Here is a 20,188-nt window from a genome sequence, read left to right as displayed (position 1 = left end):
GCCTAAATAAGGGTGCAGCAGGGAAGGTCTGGTATCGTTCCTGTCTGAGCAGGAACAAATATGCAAACAGGGTGTGGCTGGCATTTTACAGTGTTGGTGTCAGTCTGTTTCGGCAGCAAATGGTGCTGTGCGCACACGCTAAAGAAACGCGAACAAAATGTAATTTCATTTCCAAATGTTTCTCTTTATTAGATGTTAAATATGCAGATGACACCTCTGCAAAAAGCATCAAACAAAGTGTCTTCTACTGCCCACACAGAAACACAAGGTTACCATTTATGCCACTGAGCAGCAACTGCTGCATTTCAGGGATTTAATTTTTATACAATAGACTTTGCAAAATAGATTTACAGCACAATGGATCCAGGTTTGAAAGACATTTACATCTACAATTTGCCACAGCTAATAGCTAAAATGACAAATACTTGGTTTCATCTGTCCTGCAACAAGTAATCAAGCCACCCCAGCATTAAGCACACACCATTAATTACACCAGAAAAACAGTGATTACTATAACAACATTGCATAAGAATAGACATATGTATAAACAAAATTCCACATTAAATGACACCCCCCCCCCCCCCCCCCTTAAGCTGATTTATTTACATCCAAGTTTCTATAAATCTATGGTTTACATTCAAATATAACAGACATCATCCATCTGAAAACTACGAGTACAAAGGACTGCTGTCTATAAAACAAACACATGTCATTTCTATGCAAAAGAAAAAGCAATATTTACAAAAACAAGGCTATCTTGCATCTGAACCGTAAACGAGAGAGACAAAACAGGGAGTTTTGTTAAAACCTAAGGCACAAGTGTCCATCAGATTGTCCATCAACTGCTTTAAAACCTCTGTGACAGAAAATAAATCCCTGATTATACATAAAACGCATACAGTGATCTAACAAAGAGAGTAAATGCTTAAGGTGCAAATATGTGTATTAGAATCCATAAATTCTTGCACTGCATCGATGCCCACTGACATTTCCTTTGGATGGATCCTCCGTTACTTGTGTATTGATATCCATAACATAAATGATTGCAGGTGAAGACAGAGCAGATGTTACCGTGGTATAGATTTCTGCCACTGAGTGCTGGTAGACTTCAGGATTGTTCGCTGTTGTAGAATTGAATTTGTCCCAAGTTACCTCAGCTTTAGATCAATAGCGTTGATTGATACTGTTTCGTGAATCCTTTCTGTAGCACAAAGGTACAAACAAGATGTTATGATATTAAATATACTTCAAAACACAGAAAAACAACCTGTCGTGATCTTAAGATCATGTTTAATCTGTGCTCTTGTACTTACAGTATTACGCAAAATGTACAGTAACGCAATGGAGTGCGTATCTGATTAATAAAATGAAAACTCTAGTCAAAGCCAACATTAAATCATGTTTCCTGTTGTGTGAACAAGTTCATGAAGAAACAAGCTGTACGCCACACCTTTGGGTGGGACAAGCTGCGATCTGCAGAAGGCAGTAAAATTACCTTATCCTTCTCAAGCCCTGAACCTGCCTGACTGGATATGTTCGCGTGAGTTTGTGTGTGTGTGTGTGCGTGCATGTGTGTTTAAAGAGTAGCAGTGTGAGGTGTTAAACGTGTCATCTAACTGAGAGAGTTTTGCAGAGAATGAACAGAGTTCGTCATAGAATTCCCGTCACTCTCACTCTTTCACACTCAGACATAATGTGCATGTACACACAAATGCACACAAGCTGATAAGAATGAGGGCGGCGAGAAAAGAAACTGTTTTCAATGAATATTCACTTTTGTGTGGACCTAACTCCTTGTTCTTGCTCAAATCAGAGGTCAGGAAACTCTTTAAAATGATTTTTTTAAAGTGTCAAATGCTTGGAAAAAAATAGTAAACTGAAAATGGAAAGATTGGTGTTTGTCTAAATATATGAGGAATAGAATAGAATGCTCTATCTTTGATATATTATTGATTTTTTTCTTGCATGTCATGATTAGAAGTGCAGAGGTCAAAGCCATCTCTTACCGATTGGTACTGTCTGTGCAGCTTCTTGTAATGATACATGTTGGACAGAACTGTGGCTGCTGCTGTGGATGCCTTATTGTTTTCAAGGCTAGAAAAATATTTCATCCAAGGTCATTAAATGATACAAATGACTTCACACAAAAAATTTTGGATAGCAACATTAAAACTGAACATCAGGAGTCTGGAAAAATGTTCCAACCTGCTGCCTCGTGAGTCGTAGATGCCCATCAGTTTTGTCAGGCCATCAAATTGTGCGATGTCTCTGGCTGCACTCATGCTGCCAGTCACCAGGTTATTGAAAACACCGCAGATGTTGACCACTGATTCGCTGGAGGGAAACTTCTGTTTTCCATCCATAGGCAGTTTATCCACCAGTGTGTTCACAGTCTTTTTGGCTAAATAAACCGATACAAATTAGCGTCTTATAAAAAGAAATGTGAAAATCAATTTTGACAATCAACTAATTCTTAAAATGTTGCAAAGACAACGGTTTAGGTTTTTATATTCTGTGTCTTAGAGACATCAACATTTCTACAGAAGGGGAAGAGGAAAAAAAAAGAAAAAAAGACTGACCCATTTCGTCTTTATTGTCGGTATGGCGGGAAAGGTTTCGTAGGAAACCTGTGAGCGAACGCAGCTCTGCATCTTTGGCAGAACGAGGTACTATGTCTAGGATGGTTGGCAGCATGCGTTCTTTGTCCAAAGCCATATCGCTCAGCACCGCAGGCCACTACAAGTTAAAGAGACAGAGCAATTAATGTATGAGATGGACTAATTATAGCTAATTATCAAACAACCTTTGTAAACTTTGCATTGTTAGAGATCTTTTATACCGAGTCCTGCGTCTCTGTGTTGCTTGTGCTTTGATTTGTGATGATGTTATCACTGTGTTACTCAGCACTTTCTTGTAATATGTGTAATGTCCGTAACTGTGATGTCTTTTTTTCAGTTGTACAAGACAAAAAATTTAACTACGGCTGACATTAGTCCCTTATCCGGACAGTTTGGCCTTGTATGTACCAGCGACTCCTTTGGAAACATTTTTAATGGAATTAGCGGAAAAAGCAGTTTTGGCTTTCTCTGTGTTACAGTGCATCCAAGAAAACTTTTTATTTCATTTTGGTGAGTGAAATTCGACTGTTTTACTTTTCTTTTAGATAATTGGCCCTTATTAAGATAAGATGTACTCTATTCGTCTTTGATCTCTGAACGTCTTTATTGGATTAAACACAACAAACTCTTTATTAATGCAACTTGCATTCCCATCACTCTGGGATGCTGGGTGATGCCACTGTAGCGGTTTACATCTTTTATATACAGTGTTTGGTTACTACATTTGAATCCCTGATGAATTTGCTGCTCACCCTTTTGTCTCCAGCTGTGATGTTCTGCAGTGCTCCAGCAGCTGCTTCGCGGGTGTTAGAGTTGGCTTCGCATTTTTTCAGCAATTCATGGTACACCTTCAAAATATCAGGATGCCAGAGCCACTCCATACCATTTGGCGCTTTAGCAACTTGATTTAAAATTTGAAACTGCTTCTTTTTCTGTCAGTCAAAGAAATACGGGAGAAGGCAGAATTAAGATGTGCAGGATGGTCTATGTGCACTTGCTGATGGAGCGATTCTCACACGTGCTTACAGTTTTGGTTTTTCGGCTCTGAGGTGTAAAGCAGCCGATGGATTCGCCCAGCCCATTGTCCTGATCTCTGTTTGGTTCAATGCGGGCTAAAACAGAAGATGGAAGTTCGCCGTAGAGCTGGTAGGAGAGGTTCCTCAAGATACACACCGAATTCTCCACCCCCTAGAACAGACATACACACATCCAGACAAATAAGTACACAAAGGAAATTAGGCCTGTGTATGATTTTGGACAAAAAAAAAACAAAAACAAAAAAATCAATATATATAATATACTGCAACTCAAGTTGTCTTAGGGGAAACTAGACTGTAGGCGTTAAAAACAACAACAACAACAAAAACAAGCCTGTAAGAGGTCATTTATCAGACCAACTTGAGCACTATATATATTTTAGAAAAGAGATAAAGAGAAGGGTTTCACCTGGAGGACCAGGGTTTGAATCCCACATGAACGCCAACGTCAACACTGACTTACTTTTAGTGCTATTGAAGCATGTGGCAGTGCCTCGCCTCCTCTGGTAGGAGGGGCTTAGTAAAAAAATTTGTATTTTATTTTTTGCCTTCTCTGGATTTCTCCTTATTTTTTAGCTATTCACCCACCTTGTCATCGGCTCTGTTTGTTTTGAGGCAGGCCGTGATGTAGTTCACCAAAGACTCCACAAGTCCATTTGTTTCTCTCATCGACCGGCGGGTCTTTTCGTTCACGGAGCTCAAATTCCTAAGAACACAGAAAATAAGCAAGTGATTTCAGAGAACTTCTTCAGGTCAGATTGAGTGTTGTGCACATATAGATTACAGGACTTCTGGCACCAATAATGCACCATTAAATTAAAGGTAATACGAAACCACAAGATACTCCAAAAACCCACTCATTGGAAATATTAATACAGCAATGCAATAACAGAATAGAGTCAAAGGTAACTGGAGGCTGGAGTAATGCCGGCTCTTGCAAACATCAGCAAAAAAGCGCTGGGTGTGAAAAAACAAGCTTGCCAAATGCAAATGCAGTCATGGGAAAGGAAAAGCATACGCATACATTTTAATCAATCATGTAGCAGCCGCAAACGCAAGACACATAAATGAGGTGCACCTGAGGCATCCCGTGGCGTTGCAGAAGATTTCTGTCTCGGAAGGGGACTCAGGAGGGATTTCTGTGTGTGAATCGGTATGCCCAGTCCGACCCATCTCGTTTTTCGAGAGGGGGGTGAGGATCTTTTGAGTAAGTGTAGAAAGTGTCGCTTTGGCTAGTTTCTCCTTAAGGTTTTCTTTGGATGAAAGGTTCCACAAGATACCTGCACAAATACGGACAAATAAAAACGGGTATTTAGGCATACTATTGCTTCTTTTTTTTGTCATCAGATTTTCTCAAATATGATTTCAGGATGTTTTTATTGATTGAGTTCAAGAAGTATGGCAACAGTTAACCAAAATATTGGGGGAAAACTATGTTTTTTCAGGCCAGCAGTGAGTTAAATGAACATTAACCAATTTAAAACAATTTCACAGTAATTATTTAACCCACCATAGCTTCATACCATAGCCCCCCCCCCCCCCCCCCCCAAAAAAAAAAAAAACCCCACATGCCATTAAAATAAAATATCCATTTGAGGATTACATTGTGCTCCATGATTCAAAAACCTGTCATCTGCTGTCACACTTTGGAAGCCCACTGATATTAATAAGTACAGGCAAAAGTTATTCCCTATGCCAAGGCGTTTTACTTAGCACTCTGTGTTGTGGCTTAAAGGAAAAAAGTGACAAGGTCTTGTCTCATCAAAGGGGGCGGCTGACATACTGCTGCTTCACAGGCCCACACAGCTCCCATCCTCACCTACACAGTCTATAGACATGACAGCAGTTCCCCATCCAACTCTCTGTGTATTCAGACACGGCCCGTGCCTTGCAAATCTCCACGGTGTGCTCTCGTTTGTTTGAACAATATCAATTTCAAAGACTGCTCTTTTTGACAATCTGGTCACTTTAAATCCACACACTGACTTGAACCAATCTGTAGCCACTTCATCTTGTGGGAAAGCTCCAAAACAATATTCTAGGTGCTTCTCTGGTGCATGCGTTGCAATACCTGTGATGTTTTTGCGGAGCTCATCATCGTTCTCCTCAAGCGCCTTGACGAGCTCTTGGATGCCATCCTTTTCGATCAGGGCCGTCTTGTTTTCCAGGTTCTCGTAGATGATGTTGCGTGTGGCGCCAGTGGCGTAGCGCCGTACTTCTGGGTCTTGGCTGTTGAACAGCTGCACCAAATCACCAATGCCACCCAGTTCACGCACCTAAAGAGGGAAGGAAAAAACAGTCGGGCATTTTCAGATATTTATACAATCTCTAGGACTGTAGGACTGGGACAGGGACCTAAATGAAATTATAAAAACTGAGAGTTGCTTCAATGTGAAACAATGTGAAAGGGTCATTTAATTCTTGAAAAAGTCAGAAAATTCCCTTTAAAATTTTTTTTGGAGAAGTTAAATCTGCCGACAAGAGATTGCCGCACTATCTCAAGTTAAGAAATGGAGAAGAAGAAGAAAAAGTAGAAGAAGAACTAGGACACACCAGAACCGAAGCCCCAGCTTATATAAAGTCACCAGAAGAGGTGAAACACCTATCAGTGGATGCTGGCACTTGAAGGAAAACAACTTTCATGAATGAGTTTCTTAATAGCACAGAGGAAAGAACTGAAGGAATTGTAACCATGAGTTTAATCAGTGCAAAGTACCAGGATTTTAGAGGATTTATCATTGTAACACTGATGCTGGATGTATGCGGCACCCAGGGCCTGCAGGCTGGGATCTTCCTCTGTCAGGTACTGCACTGCTGTTTGCATGTCCAACCTGACAAAGAAGCAAATAAACAAATTCAACACAGGAACTCAAAAAAAACACTTTATTACATAACTTCCCTGCTGTTATGTTTGGTAGCACACAAAGAGACAGCTATTCGCAGGCGGTTCGTTACTTGTGTGCAAAATTGTGTTGTTGAACTTCTTCCAAATCGCACAGTGTGCTGCAAATCAGCTCGCCCTAACCACACGCTGTGGGATGTGTGAAATGTGAAGCTTGACACTGAGCTGCCACACCCGAAACCAGTCCTGCCACTATGGAGCCACCTCCCAATCCACAGCTCTTAGGAAACTCACTTTTCACATTGCACACTCCCCTTGTGAACTTAGTGACACATGAAATTTACAGCACATTGGTTCATCACCTTCACTAAGAACGTCAGTGACAAATACAACAAACTGAGTCATTAGGATGACTAGAGAGAGGAGTGGAGAGACACCTCTGTTAAAGGACTGCTTCAAAATTGATCAATATGCCTCTGAGCTCATCAATTCCTTTCATCAGCACTTAAATTTTTTTATTTCTAAAAGTTGTGTGACATCACACTCATGCCAGTTTTCTTCATGCTAGCGTTGCTTTCAGTTTTCTCTTTGACACAGAAAAAAACGATGGGCCGAAACTGAAGACCTGTATATAGTACACACTAAACTACACTGAATTCTTAGAAAGACCAATCACTGTTCTGTTTTTCTAGGATTCTAGAATTCCTCTTACCCAACATCACTGGTTGTTGAGGTTGATGATGTTGATGACTAATAAAACCTGACCAATCAAATGTAAATATGGGCATTTTTCCAGACACTGACCTGCACCACATCATACAGTTATCACAAACTTCAGTACAGTACAGGAAAATCAGTGCTACCAATGAAAACACTGATCCTATGAATGTGAAAAGCTTCTCACCCGCTCAGGTTGCCCATGCTGGCTCCCAACTCCATCTGCCCGTCGTAGATGTCCATGCCCCTGCCCACACTTTGCATGCTCTTCACCGACATGGCACGGGACATGGTGCCTTGACGCTGCATCCTTAGGTTCCCCTGGGAGCCAGACATCGTGGACATCATGAACCCTCCGTCCACAGTGTCTCCACCTCCCCCGTAGATGTTCCCACCTGCCGTCTGCTGCATGGTTCCAGACATGGAGCCCACGCTCATCCGGTTACGGTTTGTAATCCTGCTGATGGTGCGGTGGGCCGGGCCTTTGAAGGATTGCTGTTGGACAATCTCTGTCCCACCTGGTGGCACCCCTCCGCCACGGGTAAGAGTGCCGCTTAGAGATCGGCGCATGGTTGACTGAAAGCCCGAGCTGCCTCCTCCTTGCATCATCTGGCTGGTGTAGCCATTGACTGCGCTCTGAGCATACGAGCGACCATAGGTGCCGTCACGTTCAGAGACTAAACTGCCAGCATCGCTGTTGTCGACAGCCCAGCCCCTCATTTGCATTGGTATTGGCTGCATTGAATGCGTAGAGATTTCTGGGTCCATTCGTTTCATGGTCCCCACGCGCATTTCTTCTTGATAAAAACCCCCACCACCCCCACCAACAGCATAACCTGGACCTCCACTCCTCATACTCATCCTCTGAAACCCAGCCATGTCTGGGGCGGCAGAACGGCTGCTGAAGCCTGACCTTTGAGACAGTTGCGGACCCTGAGGGTGGAGAGAGGAGTTACTGTTACAAACAGATGTGTAAGGAGAGTTACTCAATATATTTCACTGAACTGTAAGTTTGGATGAATCAAAAATATTTCTAAATCTATTCAGGGGACTGTTATAGAAACAAAGGCGAGGACACTGACGTGCATTAATCAGCCAGCGTCTTTCGAATTTAATCACTAAGATTGAGGAATCTAGTGAGTGGACAAGAAAACTCAGAGCTGATCTAATCACAGCCTACTGTGAAATACCACACATGCTGTGTCCTACGTGACATGTCAGCAAAGCCATCAGCCTTTTTAAGATGGGAGCTTCCAGCTAATATAACGTCTGGTGTTAGATTAAAGACTCAGTTTAATCATTTGTGTGTGTGAATATTGGGCTGAAAAAGTGAGAAACACTCCACTCACGATTGTTCTGGAGCCAGAGTACATGAAGGATGATTTAGAGCTGAAACTCGGGTTATGGGTGTTATATTTCACTGACGATGAACCACCGTAATCTGAAAAGAAGCAAAAAAAAAAGAAAAAAGAAAATGTAATCCACCATTTGTCAGTGAATAACACATAATTACAACACATTAAAATATATTTATACACATTACAACTGCTGTATATAATTATGGCGTTTTGGAGCACTCTTTATACAACACGTCTCATTCACACAACCACTTGTTTCTAAAAGCTTTTTCTATTCCACCAACGTCCTCTACCTCCTGAGCTACAGTCACAAAAATGTTTTATAGAACCTTTATATAATAATAAATAATAATCATTCTGTTTTATACAGAAACGTAAGAGATTTCTTGGTGACTAACGTCTCTGTTAAACTGCTGTTCCACTAAGGTAAGGAATCAGTAATTTGAGTGATTTATGACTTAACAGCTCATCTTTAGCCTAATCCTACTGCTACTAGTGTCAAAGAAAATCCCTTCTAAACAGGTCTGGACAAAAATGGAACAATGACAGCAGGAAGTGATTGGACTACAAAAATAGTTGAAAAAGTTCCCTTTTTTTCTTAAGAAACACTCTCCCATGTTTCAAAAAGGGAAGTTCATTTATACAGTACTTTTATTCTGAAAGTTGAATCAACTGCTGACTTGTATTCTTGCAACTTCTAAGAGGCCAAGTGTGATTATTGCAACCCCCCCCCCAAAAAAAAATGACAACAACAAAACAGCATTGCAGAGAAGTTCAAAGAAGATATTGCATCTCATAAAAAAGGCACTTTTAGGGTGGGATCAATCGCAGACGAAAATCCCACAATAAGGTGTGCCTCTTTAATTTACAACAATGTTTTACATGAAAGACATTTCTGTCTAAATAGCCGGTGTCGTGTTGCGCCGAAACCCATAGGTTTGATTTCAGCAGGACCTGACCAGTCAGCAGGGCCGATGTCTCCGGTTACCTGTCCTACATACAAAGACATTTGCAGGTTTCTGTCAGCAAACACAGAGTATGCGAATGGTTTTTTTGCTCTCCGTCCAGACTCAAACGGCAAGTGGTGACTCTGATAGCAGCCGTGGAGCAAGCTATTTACAGTGTAAGCAGGCTTGAGCAACAGTTTGTCGACCCACATATCTGAGCTGAGAGGGGAATATGTCAGTGACAAAACTATGTTAATTATAAAGTAGCATCTATGGGTGTAATTATGTTTATGTGATTTAGAATCCCTTCCTAAGAAATTAATTCTGCAGCCTGTCATTTACTGAAACACAAAATAGAGCCATGACTTATTGGAGAGTCATTAGTTTTGCAAGGATTTGGTCATAAATGTTGACCTTCTGGTGGCTGTAGGGAAAATTTTAATTTAAGGGATATTTATGTGTTTATTATGCTTGAGTGGTATCAAAATGGTGACCAACATGTATCATTTATGAACTAAAATTTCAAAACTGAGGTAGTGGCAGAGGGACATTTATTATTATTATGTAACAGTCTATGAACTATGAACAGGCTGGACTACTAACATGTCATAAAACAGTAACTAGCTGCCAGTTTTCAAACTGTGATGTCTTCAACTCAACTTTTGATTGATCTAAAATGAGGTTCAAGCTAATGATTTGTATTAAACCCGCTCATTCTGATTCAGAGTAGTTTTAACGCCTCTCCCATAACACTATTTATTTCCGCCTGGCTGCACTTCATACAATGAGGTGGTAAACTTGCAGAGATCGTTCATGTAAGCAGAAGTACAAATACAAATAAAAAGTACAGACGGAAATGTTGTGCTATAAAGGCAAAGGGAGCTCTTTAGAAGCACAGGTGATGGACACACCAATGGGACTGCCTTTATTGTGCTATTGTTAGCTCCATTTAGGTTCATTTTGGTTTGGTTTGATGTTTGAAGGCGTGTGGTGACATGAAACTATAACTCCCCTAAAATGTCTTAAACTGGAAAAAAAAAACAATCTCATTTAGCAAAATGTTAGGAGTAGAAAGTAGAGATGTTTGTGCAGTAAAAGTAAAATGTTGTCAGAGAAATACAGACTCAAGTCACGTACCTGAAAAGTCTACTTAAGTACAGTAAAGATGTATTTTCATTACTTCCCACATCAAAGACAAATGATGTGAAATGCAGGTGGGTGCGGCTGCACTGCTCACAGTCAGAGATGTCTCATCAGACATGTTTCACTGTCTCTGAAACATGTCTATATAAGGTATATCCGTTCTTTATGACATCATATTGATCCAAGAGCAAAAAAACTGTACAAAACCTGAGCTTCTGGCTTGTAGACATTATTTTTTCTCATGCTGACCAAAAAGCTTAATGCTGACAAACTGCACCTGAAAACACTAAGTAATAAGAACAGTTTTTTTTTTCACAAATGAGGAAACAAAATCAGGTTGTCAGGTCAGGTGTGTTTTTGTTGCCATGCATTGTATCTTAGTGTACTTTACATGCATGTTTCTGCTGAACCTGAGCGGTTTTACACCTACCATATATGTAAAGAAAGGTGGGCTGGACCGCCCTTTATGCTACTTTACTACATACCACAGGTATAAAAACCAGACACATTGTCGGGCCTGACCCTCGTTCTACCTTGACTACACCCAACACACCTGAGAGCAACAGCCGTTACAACACACCCCCTGAAAAGTCCTCCAGCGAGGAAACTTTTTTTCCCTTCCTCTGCTGCCACTCAAAAAAAATGTACTTTGATCATCAAGCCAGGACTCCTTGTAAATATTTCCTTTTTCACCCTCGCTTTCTGCTGAGACTTGACCACATACAGCATGAACACTGTTCACTCACTGTCATAAATGCATAGCTGCAGCAGTTTTTAGAATTGGGACGAAGTAGAAAAAACATTCCTTGCAGAATCATGTGCGTGTTTTGCCCATGTGCAAACACTTACGCATTCATAATGAACTTTTCTAAAACCGCAAACCACTGAAACAGCAGCATTCCCTGTTGTGTGGTAAGGAATGTGCCTCTTGTAAATGCTTTCAGAAGATGATTAATATGAAGTCACAGTTAATGACAATAAGTTTTCCTCCAAGCTAAACCCAGGGCAAAGAATGGCACACAGAAACGCAGGCAGTGACATATTTATCCGACACGTATGTTTCTGCAGCTGAACGTCATGTTCTCTCCGCTGAAGCAGACAAGTAAAGGCTCAGGTAAACAAAAACCCAAGCTGTCAAGCTCCTCTGCCGTCTCCTCGCAGTTTGGTCGCACACAGAAAATTATGGAGTGCAAAGGTATGCACGGGATGATATACTTTATGGTCACTTTGGGCTTTGGCCTCAAATGCCACTGGCATGTATCTTCATGCATCAGTCACGTGTGCAGTCATGAGGTTTAAGAGCAAACACAGGCCATGACAAGACTGTGAGCATGAGTAGCTCAGCTCTTTCACTGAAGTCTTATCATGAAATTTGATCTGAACTACTGATCATACTAATTCCCAGCGCTTCAGTATTGCCTTTCATTCCCCTTGTGGGAGTGTTGTCACTGCTTACATAACAGTCCCACCTTGACTTTGCGTGTCAACATGCCTCCAACGGACCAGTTATGATAATGTAACAACTGTGAACGGGCTGCACGAGCCCCTCTGGTATCTCTTGAACCCACCTACCTTTAAGCCAAGCACTACCTGAAACCTAATCCCACGGGTGGGGAGAGGGGGGGAGAGGTTTTCACCTTAGTCTGCTATCAGCGAAGTTCATGAAAGGAGCACTTGTTTGGGCTTGTTACACATTAACCGTTTCTCCTCTGCAGAGACATGACATTGAGTAAAATGGCTGCGTCTGGAGCTCATCTCAGAACAAAACACAAATTCCTCGAAGAGCTGACGAGAAAAATGAGTCCACAGGAATTCAGACAAGCATCCAGAACACCCCCCACCCCACAGGCCCCTGGCCATATCAGTTGAGTGTCACTCTTGCATTTGAAACTATTGGCTCGGAGTCAGACTCGGAGGTCTGAAAAGAGTTTAGGAAAAAAACGAATCAAAAGAAAAATAGATTAATTTTATCATTAGGTTTCTTTTTATAAGTCAAATAAACAAGTGGTGAAGCAACAGGGAAGTAGTTTCTCTTTCAAGCTGTATTGATGGGATTAATCATCTGGGTAATTTTCACAGTAAAAAGTGTAAAAGAAAATGAATGCAGCCTCTTAAATGTCAGCATTTTAAATTTCCTATGGGTGTTGGACTCTTTAGATGAATCCTTTTATAGCTCAGCGTGAGCTCTATGAATATGTCTTGTTTCAAAACTCAAACCAAACCTTTCTTGGCTGGAGTTTGATATGTCTGGACATATAAAGATCATGCTTTTATTACCTGGCATGTTTACTACCTGAGTCAGTGTGACAGATCATAATGTCGTCAAATAAGACCAAAGGAAACATGGTCACAGGACTGAGTGGTCTGATTAACAACTCATCTGTATCACTCAGGACTGCTGAGCACCTGTGCCCGCAGCGCCAGGCTGGAAACTTGGATTGTCACACTTAATTCCGCCACTTGTCCGCACTGAACACAGACCACCTCGCACAGCAGCTCTCAATCGGAAATGCAGAGCAGTGAGAGAGTGTAGGTGTAACTCCATGTGAAAGTGACTTAAAAACTCGTTGATGTTTACCTGACATGGCGTAGTGTGAGGTGGATCCATTCTGACGCGGAAGTGTGGACTTTTCCGCCAGTCTCATCTGGATCTGCTGCTGGACGCGTCGCGCTTTCGCAGAGTCGTCAGACACGGAGCCCCCATTCCCGACTTTGATCTCGGACGGGAGGGCGTAAGTTGAGACTGAAGTGTTGGGCTGTAAAGCAGTCAAAAACACGTGCTCTGAGCCGACTGTACTCATGGTGAAAAGTTAAAAGAAAGCAAAAATAGGTCACACACTGCCGCGGACAGGGTGCCTGCGCTCTGCGTCGTGGCAGCTCAAACTGTTTGTGGTCAGACGCACCGAAAGAGCCGAGCTCTGCAGCCGGAGGTGGAGCCTCATAGACGAGTCACACTTACTACCTGATTCTCAGGTGAGCTGCTCCCCCTTTAGATAAGAGTCCGATAAGATGGAGAAGAATCCAAATTCTCGCTGACTCAGGCAGCCATTTGAAGGTTTTTCAAAACAGTCATGCGAAGTTGATTGCATTTTCCCCCTACTTCACTGGAAAATACCAGAAACCGGGACAAATATGAAAACAACTCTTTAAAACGGTTGTGGAAACGTCAGCTTCCGTTTTTGTTTCGTTGTTAAGTTGTTGATTTTTTTTGGTTTTGTTTTTAAATTGACTCAATTTTTTGTAGTAACGATTTTTTAAATAGAGTAAATAAATGAAGAAGATTTATTCAAATACTATAAAGCTGAATATTGTATTCGAGTATTTCTATTTTAAGTGGTAAAATGACTTTCCAATTGACACTTTTTAGCGCCAAGAGTTCACACACAAAATATAGCGAGTGATGCATGTAACAGTAATCGAGCAGAATTTTTAAGCCAACTTTCATTTTTCAAATTTTGGTAGAAAAATGTGAAATAGCTGCAGTGATGTACTGAAACATCTCCAAAATGAAATTCAAATACAGTATTTAAAGGCAAAAACAGTCTGTGGAGTTCTGGCGAGCTTGAAAGTCCAGATTTGGTGTGACCACCTTTATTCTTTTTAACACAGTCTGAACTCTCTTAGGCAAGCTTTCTTATAATTTCTAAAGTAGTCTTTAGAAATAGTTCTCAAGGCTTCTTGAAGGACATTTAAAGCTCTTCTTCGGATGTTTCCTGCTTTTCTTCTGTTCTCTGTGAAGATGATGCCACACAGCTTCAGTAGTGTTGAGGTCCAGGCTCTGGACTCCATGACTGACAGTGTTCTACTGTGTGTTTTTCTATCCAGGTTTATTTTTTACTGTACTGGCAGTTTGTTTGCAAATAAGACACTCGCCAGATGGTAAAGCATGGTGGATCCAAGTCTATCTGTGTTCATAATTCTATCAATTTTGACAAGACCACCCAAGACCTTTGGCTAAGTTGCAGCCCCAAACCATAACAGAGCCTCCACTGTTTACAGATGACTGTAGACACTCACTGCTGTGCCTGTCTCCTGACTGGTTTCATACAAATAGGTGATTATTTAACCCCCCCACCCCCCAAAAAAAAGCTCCCGTTACCACTTATTTTCTGTCCAGTTCTTTTATACAGTAATTTGACACCCTTCCTTTAAAATGACTTCTTTACAGCCATCCTTCCACTGACACCATTTTTGATGAGACTGGTGAACAGTAGATGGCTCAGCTGAGGGGTCAGTTCTCTTGCATCTCTAACTTCGTCAGATCTTTGCTGGATATTTTCTTGTTTCTTAAGAACATATTGTATCTGCATTATGTTTTAGGCCTTCCATTTTTTCTTTTGTCCTCCACTGGTCGAGTTTCTTCCAAGCCATGAAGTTTTTGGCTAATGGGTCATCTTGCTAGTGTAAAAATAGAATTTTATGCCTGATAACTGTGTTATCTTTGGCATTTTCCTTCATCCAGCTAAAGAAACTGGGACAAATTAGCTGGTTTGTAAGGATGCTTGTAGCAAAGGGTCTGACAATACAATTTAAATTAGGTTCTTTGCTGAGTTATCTGTTATGTGTTCATCCCTTGAGTTAGGTGCATTTTTTTTTAGATGTTTCATAGGTCAGTGTTAAGTGGCTCAGCAAATTATAAATCATGGTCAGGTACTGGGACTGACTGAAAATTGTTGAAAATGTTTAAAAAAATTTTTTTTTAATCAAATCAAATTTAATCAAATAAAAATAGATTATGTGGATTCTGCTGCCAAAAGCTTTACATAGAGGGAGATGTGATATATTAAGAGCATTGTTTTATGTCAGTGAGGGCAACCAAATTGCAACAACCTAAATGTGGGACAAAAATTGTTTGTGTTGGAAATGTTACTAATAGCTTGAGGCATTTGGCATGTAGCTCCACTGTTCTCAACTACCTCACTAAATAAATACCGTGAGCATAAAAGTTCTTTTTTCCCCTGCCGTGATAGTCTCCTGTCATGTATTCTTTTTTGTTATCCCAATAACTTTTTAAAATTTTGTTATTTCAACTACCTTATACCTATATTTTGTCTAGCGTTTGTCTTTCAGTGTGAGGCATGCATCATTTTGCTACAGGTTTGTGAGGCTCACACTGTAGTTGTGATAACCATCCACAAAAATCCAATCTGTGACTTTGTGGTGACTCACAATGTTCCACCTTAAGCATATAGCGAAGGCAGAAAAACACGGTGATCTGTTAACGAGACTCGTGATGAGAGTACCTGGATTTCAGAAAAATATCTGCTGACTTTTGAAAACTAGTTCCAGTATAAATATAAGCCTCAGTGTAAGACTAGGTTTAGGTCAGGGGTACTTAACACACAATAAAATACATGGATCAGATAAATATGTATAAATAACAGTGACATTTTTCAACTTTTTTTAAACAAATATTCCTTCAAAATGAATTATTTATAAATGAACTAACATGTTAGTTACATTAGCCGTATACAAGAACTGACACTCACTGATGTTCATTTGACAGACAAATAATTTATTATTTTGCATTCGAAAGCCGACACTTGTAATGACCCAGCTTTGTCCAGGCCTGTTGAGTGTGTGTGTTCCCTTTGTGTTCCTTTAGCTGCCTGGTAGGTGGAGCTAACCAGTGCAATCTGAATCCCGGCCAGCCCCTTCTGCCATATTTATGCACCGACTTTCTCAGTCTGTGCTCTCTCTACTTTTCTGATTGGCTTGTAAGTTTAGATTTTTAAAACCATGCATCACTTTCCCGTCATCAGCTAAGCACATGAAACTGCAGACACGCTATAAACACCGACCGATTTTTTGTTACATTTGAAAGCGTTCACACATTAAACCTCTTCAATCAGTTCTATTTTGTGAATTAGAACATGATTGGTGGGTCAGCCAGCACCAGACGTCCCTGTGGGAGTATTGCTGATCTGGAATACTTCAGTATAATGACCCTTGAGGAATACTGCTATTTAAAATTTAAACCATTAAAATAAAGTTATTCTTAAACATGATGTCAGAAGATAATGTGACAGTGTGTATGTCAGATGGTGGGACAGAAAAATGTCCGTGCAGCAAACATGTCTTTCACCTGTTTCTTTTTCTTGTGTTTTTGTCAATTATTATGCAGATTTGTCAACATATCCTTATATATTCTAAATAATCCTATTTGTATGCTTGTAATAATTATAGTATTACTTCGTTGTACTTTTTTAAATACACTGGGTAGATTTACGTAGAGCTTTGTTCTCTGTGATTTCACAAATTGGCACGATATTAAGCTGAGTCTCGCAAATGACGTCATGTATGAATGCAGGACTGTTACAAGGTGTGGCACAGTCACACTCTGTTATTAAGCTGAGCCACACCCCAGTTTTATCTAGTTTGCTTTATTCCAGCTCTTAGCAACTATGAGTCACTGTATCCAAAACAAAAGTGATATAGAGCATGATAGTAAGACGCGTTATCTGCATGTCGGCACCATTTACCTAGCTAAATGTGATAAGATTAGGGGAAAAGAAAAACACAGGATAACCACAGTAATGGTTTCTATCTGACTGGATCAAACTGTACAAAGACATTACAACTCTTATTGCTTTGTCTGCTTCCTCCTATTGTGTGAATGCATTTGGACATATAAGAAAAAGAGGAATATTACACTTCATCTATCTAAAGCTTATTTTTCACTGATTTTCCCGTGATTATGCGATTTCATCTTGCTAATAACGTTAAAGGTTTCATTTATCCAAAAGCAAATCAATCTCAGTGCGTTTACACTGAAACACATGCAGCAGGTGATCTATGGAAACATGACCTCCTTCCTCAGATTAGTAACTGAAAAATCACCTTTTACATATTTCCTCACACACTCTGCAAACCCATTCTCTCTGACTTCCCCTCTATTGTCAAAGCACATTCATAAGCAGAAACGGTTGGCCGCTTCACATGTAGGAGATAAATGAAGCTCCGAGTGATGCTGCAAATCTTTCAGTTCCACAGTTAATGAAATTCAAAAGAATATTACTTCATGGTCCAAACAGCAGGAAACATAATGCACTGAGTATAAAAGTCTGTTCATAAGTTCTGACTTACCATTACCACTGAAGTGGAGTAGAGTGTGGAGGTTCTCTCTCTGCAAACGTTTACCTGTTCTGACCTGATCTGGGGGCAATTAGAAAGTATAAGTTATATCTACTGTCACCGCCCAGAAAATTCTAATTCCACTAAATGCAGAGGTACAGAAAACAAAGAGGTGAGTCAAATGGGAGTAAGACATTGTGGGGCGTGAAAAAAATAGACAGTTGTCAGTGATTCCGAGGAAGAGCGGCAAATGAAAACGAAATACTTTTTTTTTAACTGAACTTTTGCCTCTGCTTCTGAGGCTCCCTGAGAACACAGAGCAGGTTTTGTAATGTGAATTGCTTTTAAATATCTCTGTTTATGTTGCTTTACAGCTCGATGTTAGTGCAATTTTTAAGAATTTATTTTAGGATGTCGCAACAATTCATTGATGAGTCAGTCAGTAATTAAAGCATTGGAGCAACTGCTACACTGAATTTTCGGCACAGACCAGAGGTGCTGAGTGACAGAAGTCTACATAGAGGGTACTGACTCAGGGCAGTGCATGTCTGCGTGTGTGCGTCAGAAAAGCTGATGGTAAGAGCAAGACACCCTTGCTCTGCATGCTGCCTCATGCATCATTAGAAACCATCTGTTTGTTCATGGTAATCTCTGAAACCTATGACTAGAGGAATGAAGACACCCAGACATTAGGAAAGCATATTAAAAAAAAAAAAATAGAAACCAGACATTCAGACATGAAGATGCACATATCAGTTGTCATGGCTGCATCATTTCTGCTGTGGTCGTCTCTTTTATTGGTATTTTGTCAGGTCAGAGCAAACTACAGGTCAAATTTTATTTCATTTGTGAATTTTATTTGTAAAGATTGTAAACACAAGAAAAGTCAGTTTATTGATTGACCATGAAAATCATCTATTCTAATCTATTATTTCTTCATTATAAAGTTTTGACCTCAAGTGTTTGGACAGCTCTGCTACTGCAGTTCAATTCTGCCAGGGTCTGTGCATATTTAATGTGAAATGAATAAACTGACACTAGACTGATGTCTCAATTTTAATTTGAGTCAGTTTACATCACTATTTCGATTACAAGGCGAACTTCCAACTCTTGAGCCACGATCAATATTCGCTGCAATATTCTCAACTGGCTCGGTTAAGCACCTGATTTCAGTTTCATCTGCAGCTGACCTGAAGGATCAAACCTGAAGGATCAAACTAAAGAGAGAGAGAAAATAATCTATTATAATCCAGAAACAAACAAAAGTAACAAGTCTGATTTTTACAGGAAACAAAGAAATAATTATAGTGTGGTCACTTCCCGGATCGATTACTGCAACCCTCTTCTTTTTGGTCTTAGTCAAAAATCTATCCATAAGCTTCAATGTGTCCAGAACTCTGCCGCTCGTATTATCACCAGAACCCCCTCTATGCACCACATCACCCCTGCCCTGCAGCAGCTTCACTGGTTAAATACCGCATCAATTTCAAGATACTTTTGTACACCTTCAAGGCTATCCATCATCTCTCGCCTTCATACCTCTCTGACATGGTTCAAGTCACCATTCCTTCTCGGTGTCTCAGATCCTCCTCCTCTCTTTCTCTTCCCGTCCCTGTCCCCCAGCTAGCCACCATGAGGCGCAGGGCTTTCTGTTGCTCTGCCCCTCGTCTTTGGAACTCCCTTCCTCCTGAGATAAGAAACATCACTTCCCTCCCTCTTTTTAAGTCCAGACTCAAAACTCACCTATTCACATTAGCCTGTTCTACATACATTTTTCATCCTGCTACTTTGAAATATTTTATTTATTTGCTAAATGTTGTATCCTTATTATTTTGTAAATTTTTGTTTGTTGTTGTTATTGCTTGTGTACAGTGTCTTTGAGTGTTTTGAAAGGCACTTTCTTAAATAAAATGTTGTATTATTATTATTATTATTATTATTATTATTATTATTATTATTATTTATTATTATAACAACATTAAAAGAATGCTGTAAAAACATTAAAGAAATAAAAGGTATGTTAACACACTCCATAATATGTCTTATGTCCCAAAACATGCAGTGTATTTCTGATGTATGAAGGGGAAAGGTTTGATTGTTTTTCTGCAAAATTACCAGGAAATTAGGCTGTACTTAAATGTACTTACAGTATAATTATTTATTTTTTCCTATAACAAATTGACTTGTTTACTCCCTTATTCTAGTGTATCTATTTCAAATAAAACACACTAAAATTGCCTTTCAATTAAAGTTGGATTACACCCTTGGTTGCAGGCCGTATTATAAAGTGTTAGCTTTATCTGTGAGATCTGTCACAAATGCCCAGGTTTTTGAGTTTCTGTGATGAATTATGATACATTTTAGTTTGAAGGATCATTTGTGTTGTGTTTGCTCCTTTTGTATAACGGGTTGTCTTGTTTATATTTTACCTTTATCTTCCAATTGTCTTTGT

General features: G+C 40.1%; 1 protein-coding gene across 1 annotated transcript; it reads right to left on the bottom strand.

Annotated features, from left to right (window-relative positions):
- Window positions 1-163: 163 nt before the first annotated feature.
- On the bottom strand, window positions 164-13,553 carry pkp3a (plakophilin 3a). The gene is made up of 13 exons (XM_087843172.1): window positions 13,241-13,553; window positions 8,564-8,655; window positions 7,402-8,147; window positions 6,372-6,486; window positions 5,727-5,931; window positions 4,734-4,935; window positions 4,244-4,361; window positions 3,645-3,806; window positions 3,371-3,550; window positions 2,580-2,736; window positions 2,206-2,401; window positions 2,007-2,094; window positions 164-1,201 (listed from the first exon to the last, which is right to left on the bottom strand). The coding sequence occupies exons 1-13, from the start codon at window positions 13,461-13,463 to the stop codon at window positions 1,160-1,162; spliced, it is 2,526 nt and encodes an 841-aa protein (XP_087699298.1). The 5' UTR covers window positions 13,464-13,553; the 3' UTR covers window positions 164-1,159.
- Window positions 13,554-20,188: the final 6,635 nt, after the last annotated feature.

This window comes from Neolamprologus brichardi, chromosome 7 (assembly GCF_056152115.1).
Source record: "Neolamprologus brichardi isolate AB-2024 chromosome 7, ASM5615211v1, whole genome shotgun sequence".
NCBI lineage: Eukaryota > Metazoa > Chordata > Actinopteri > Cichliformes > Cichlidae > Neolamprologus > Neolamprologus brichardi.
This window is presented reverse-complemented; position numbering and strand designations above follow the sequence as displayed.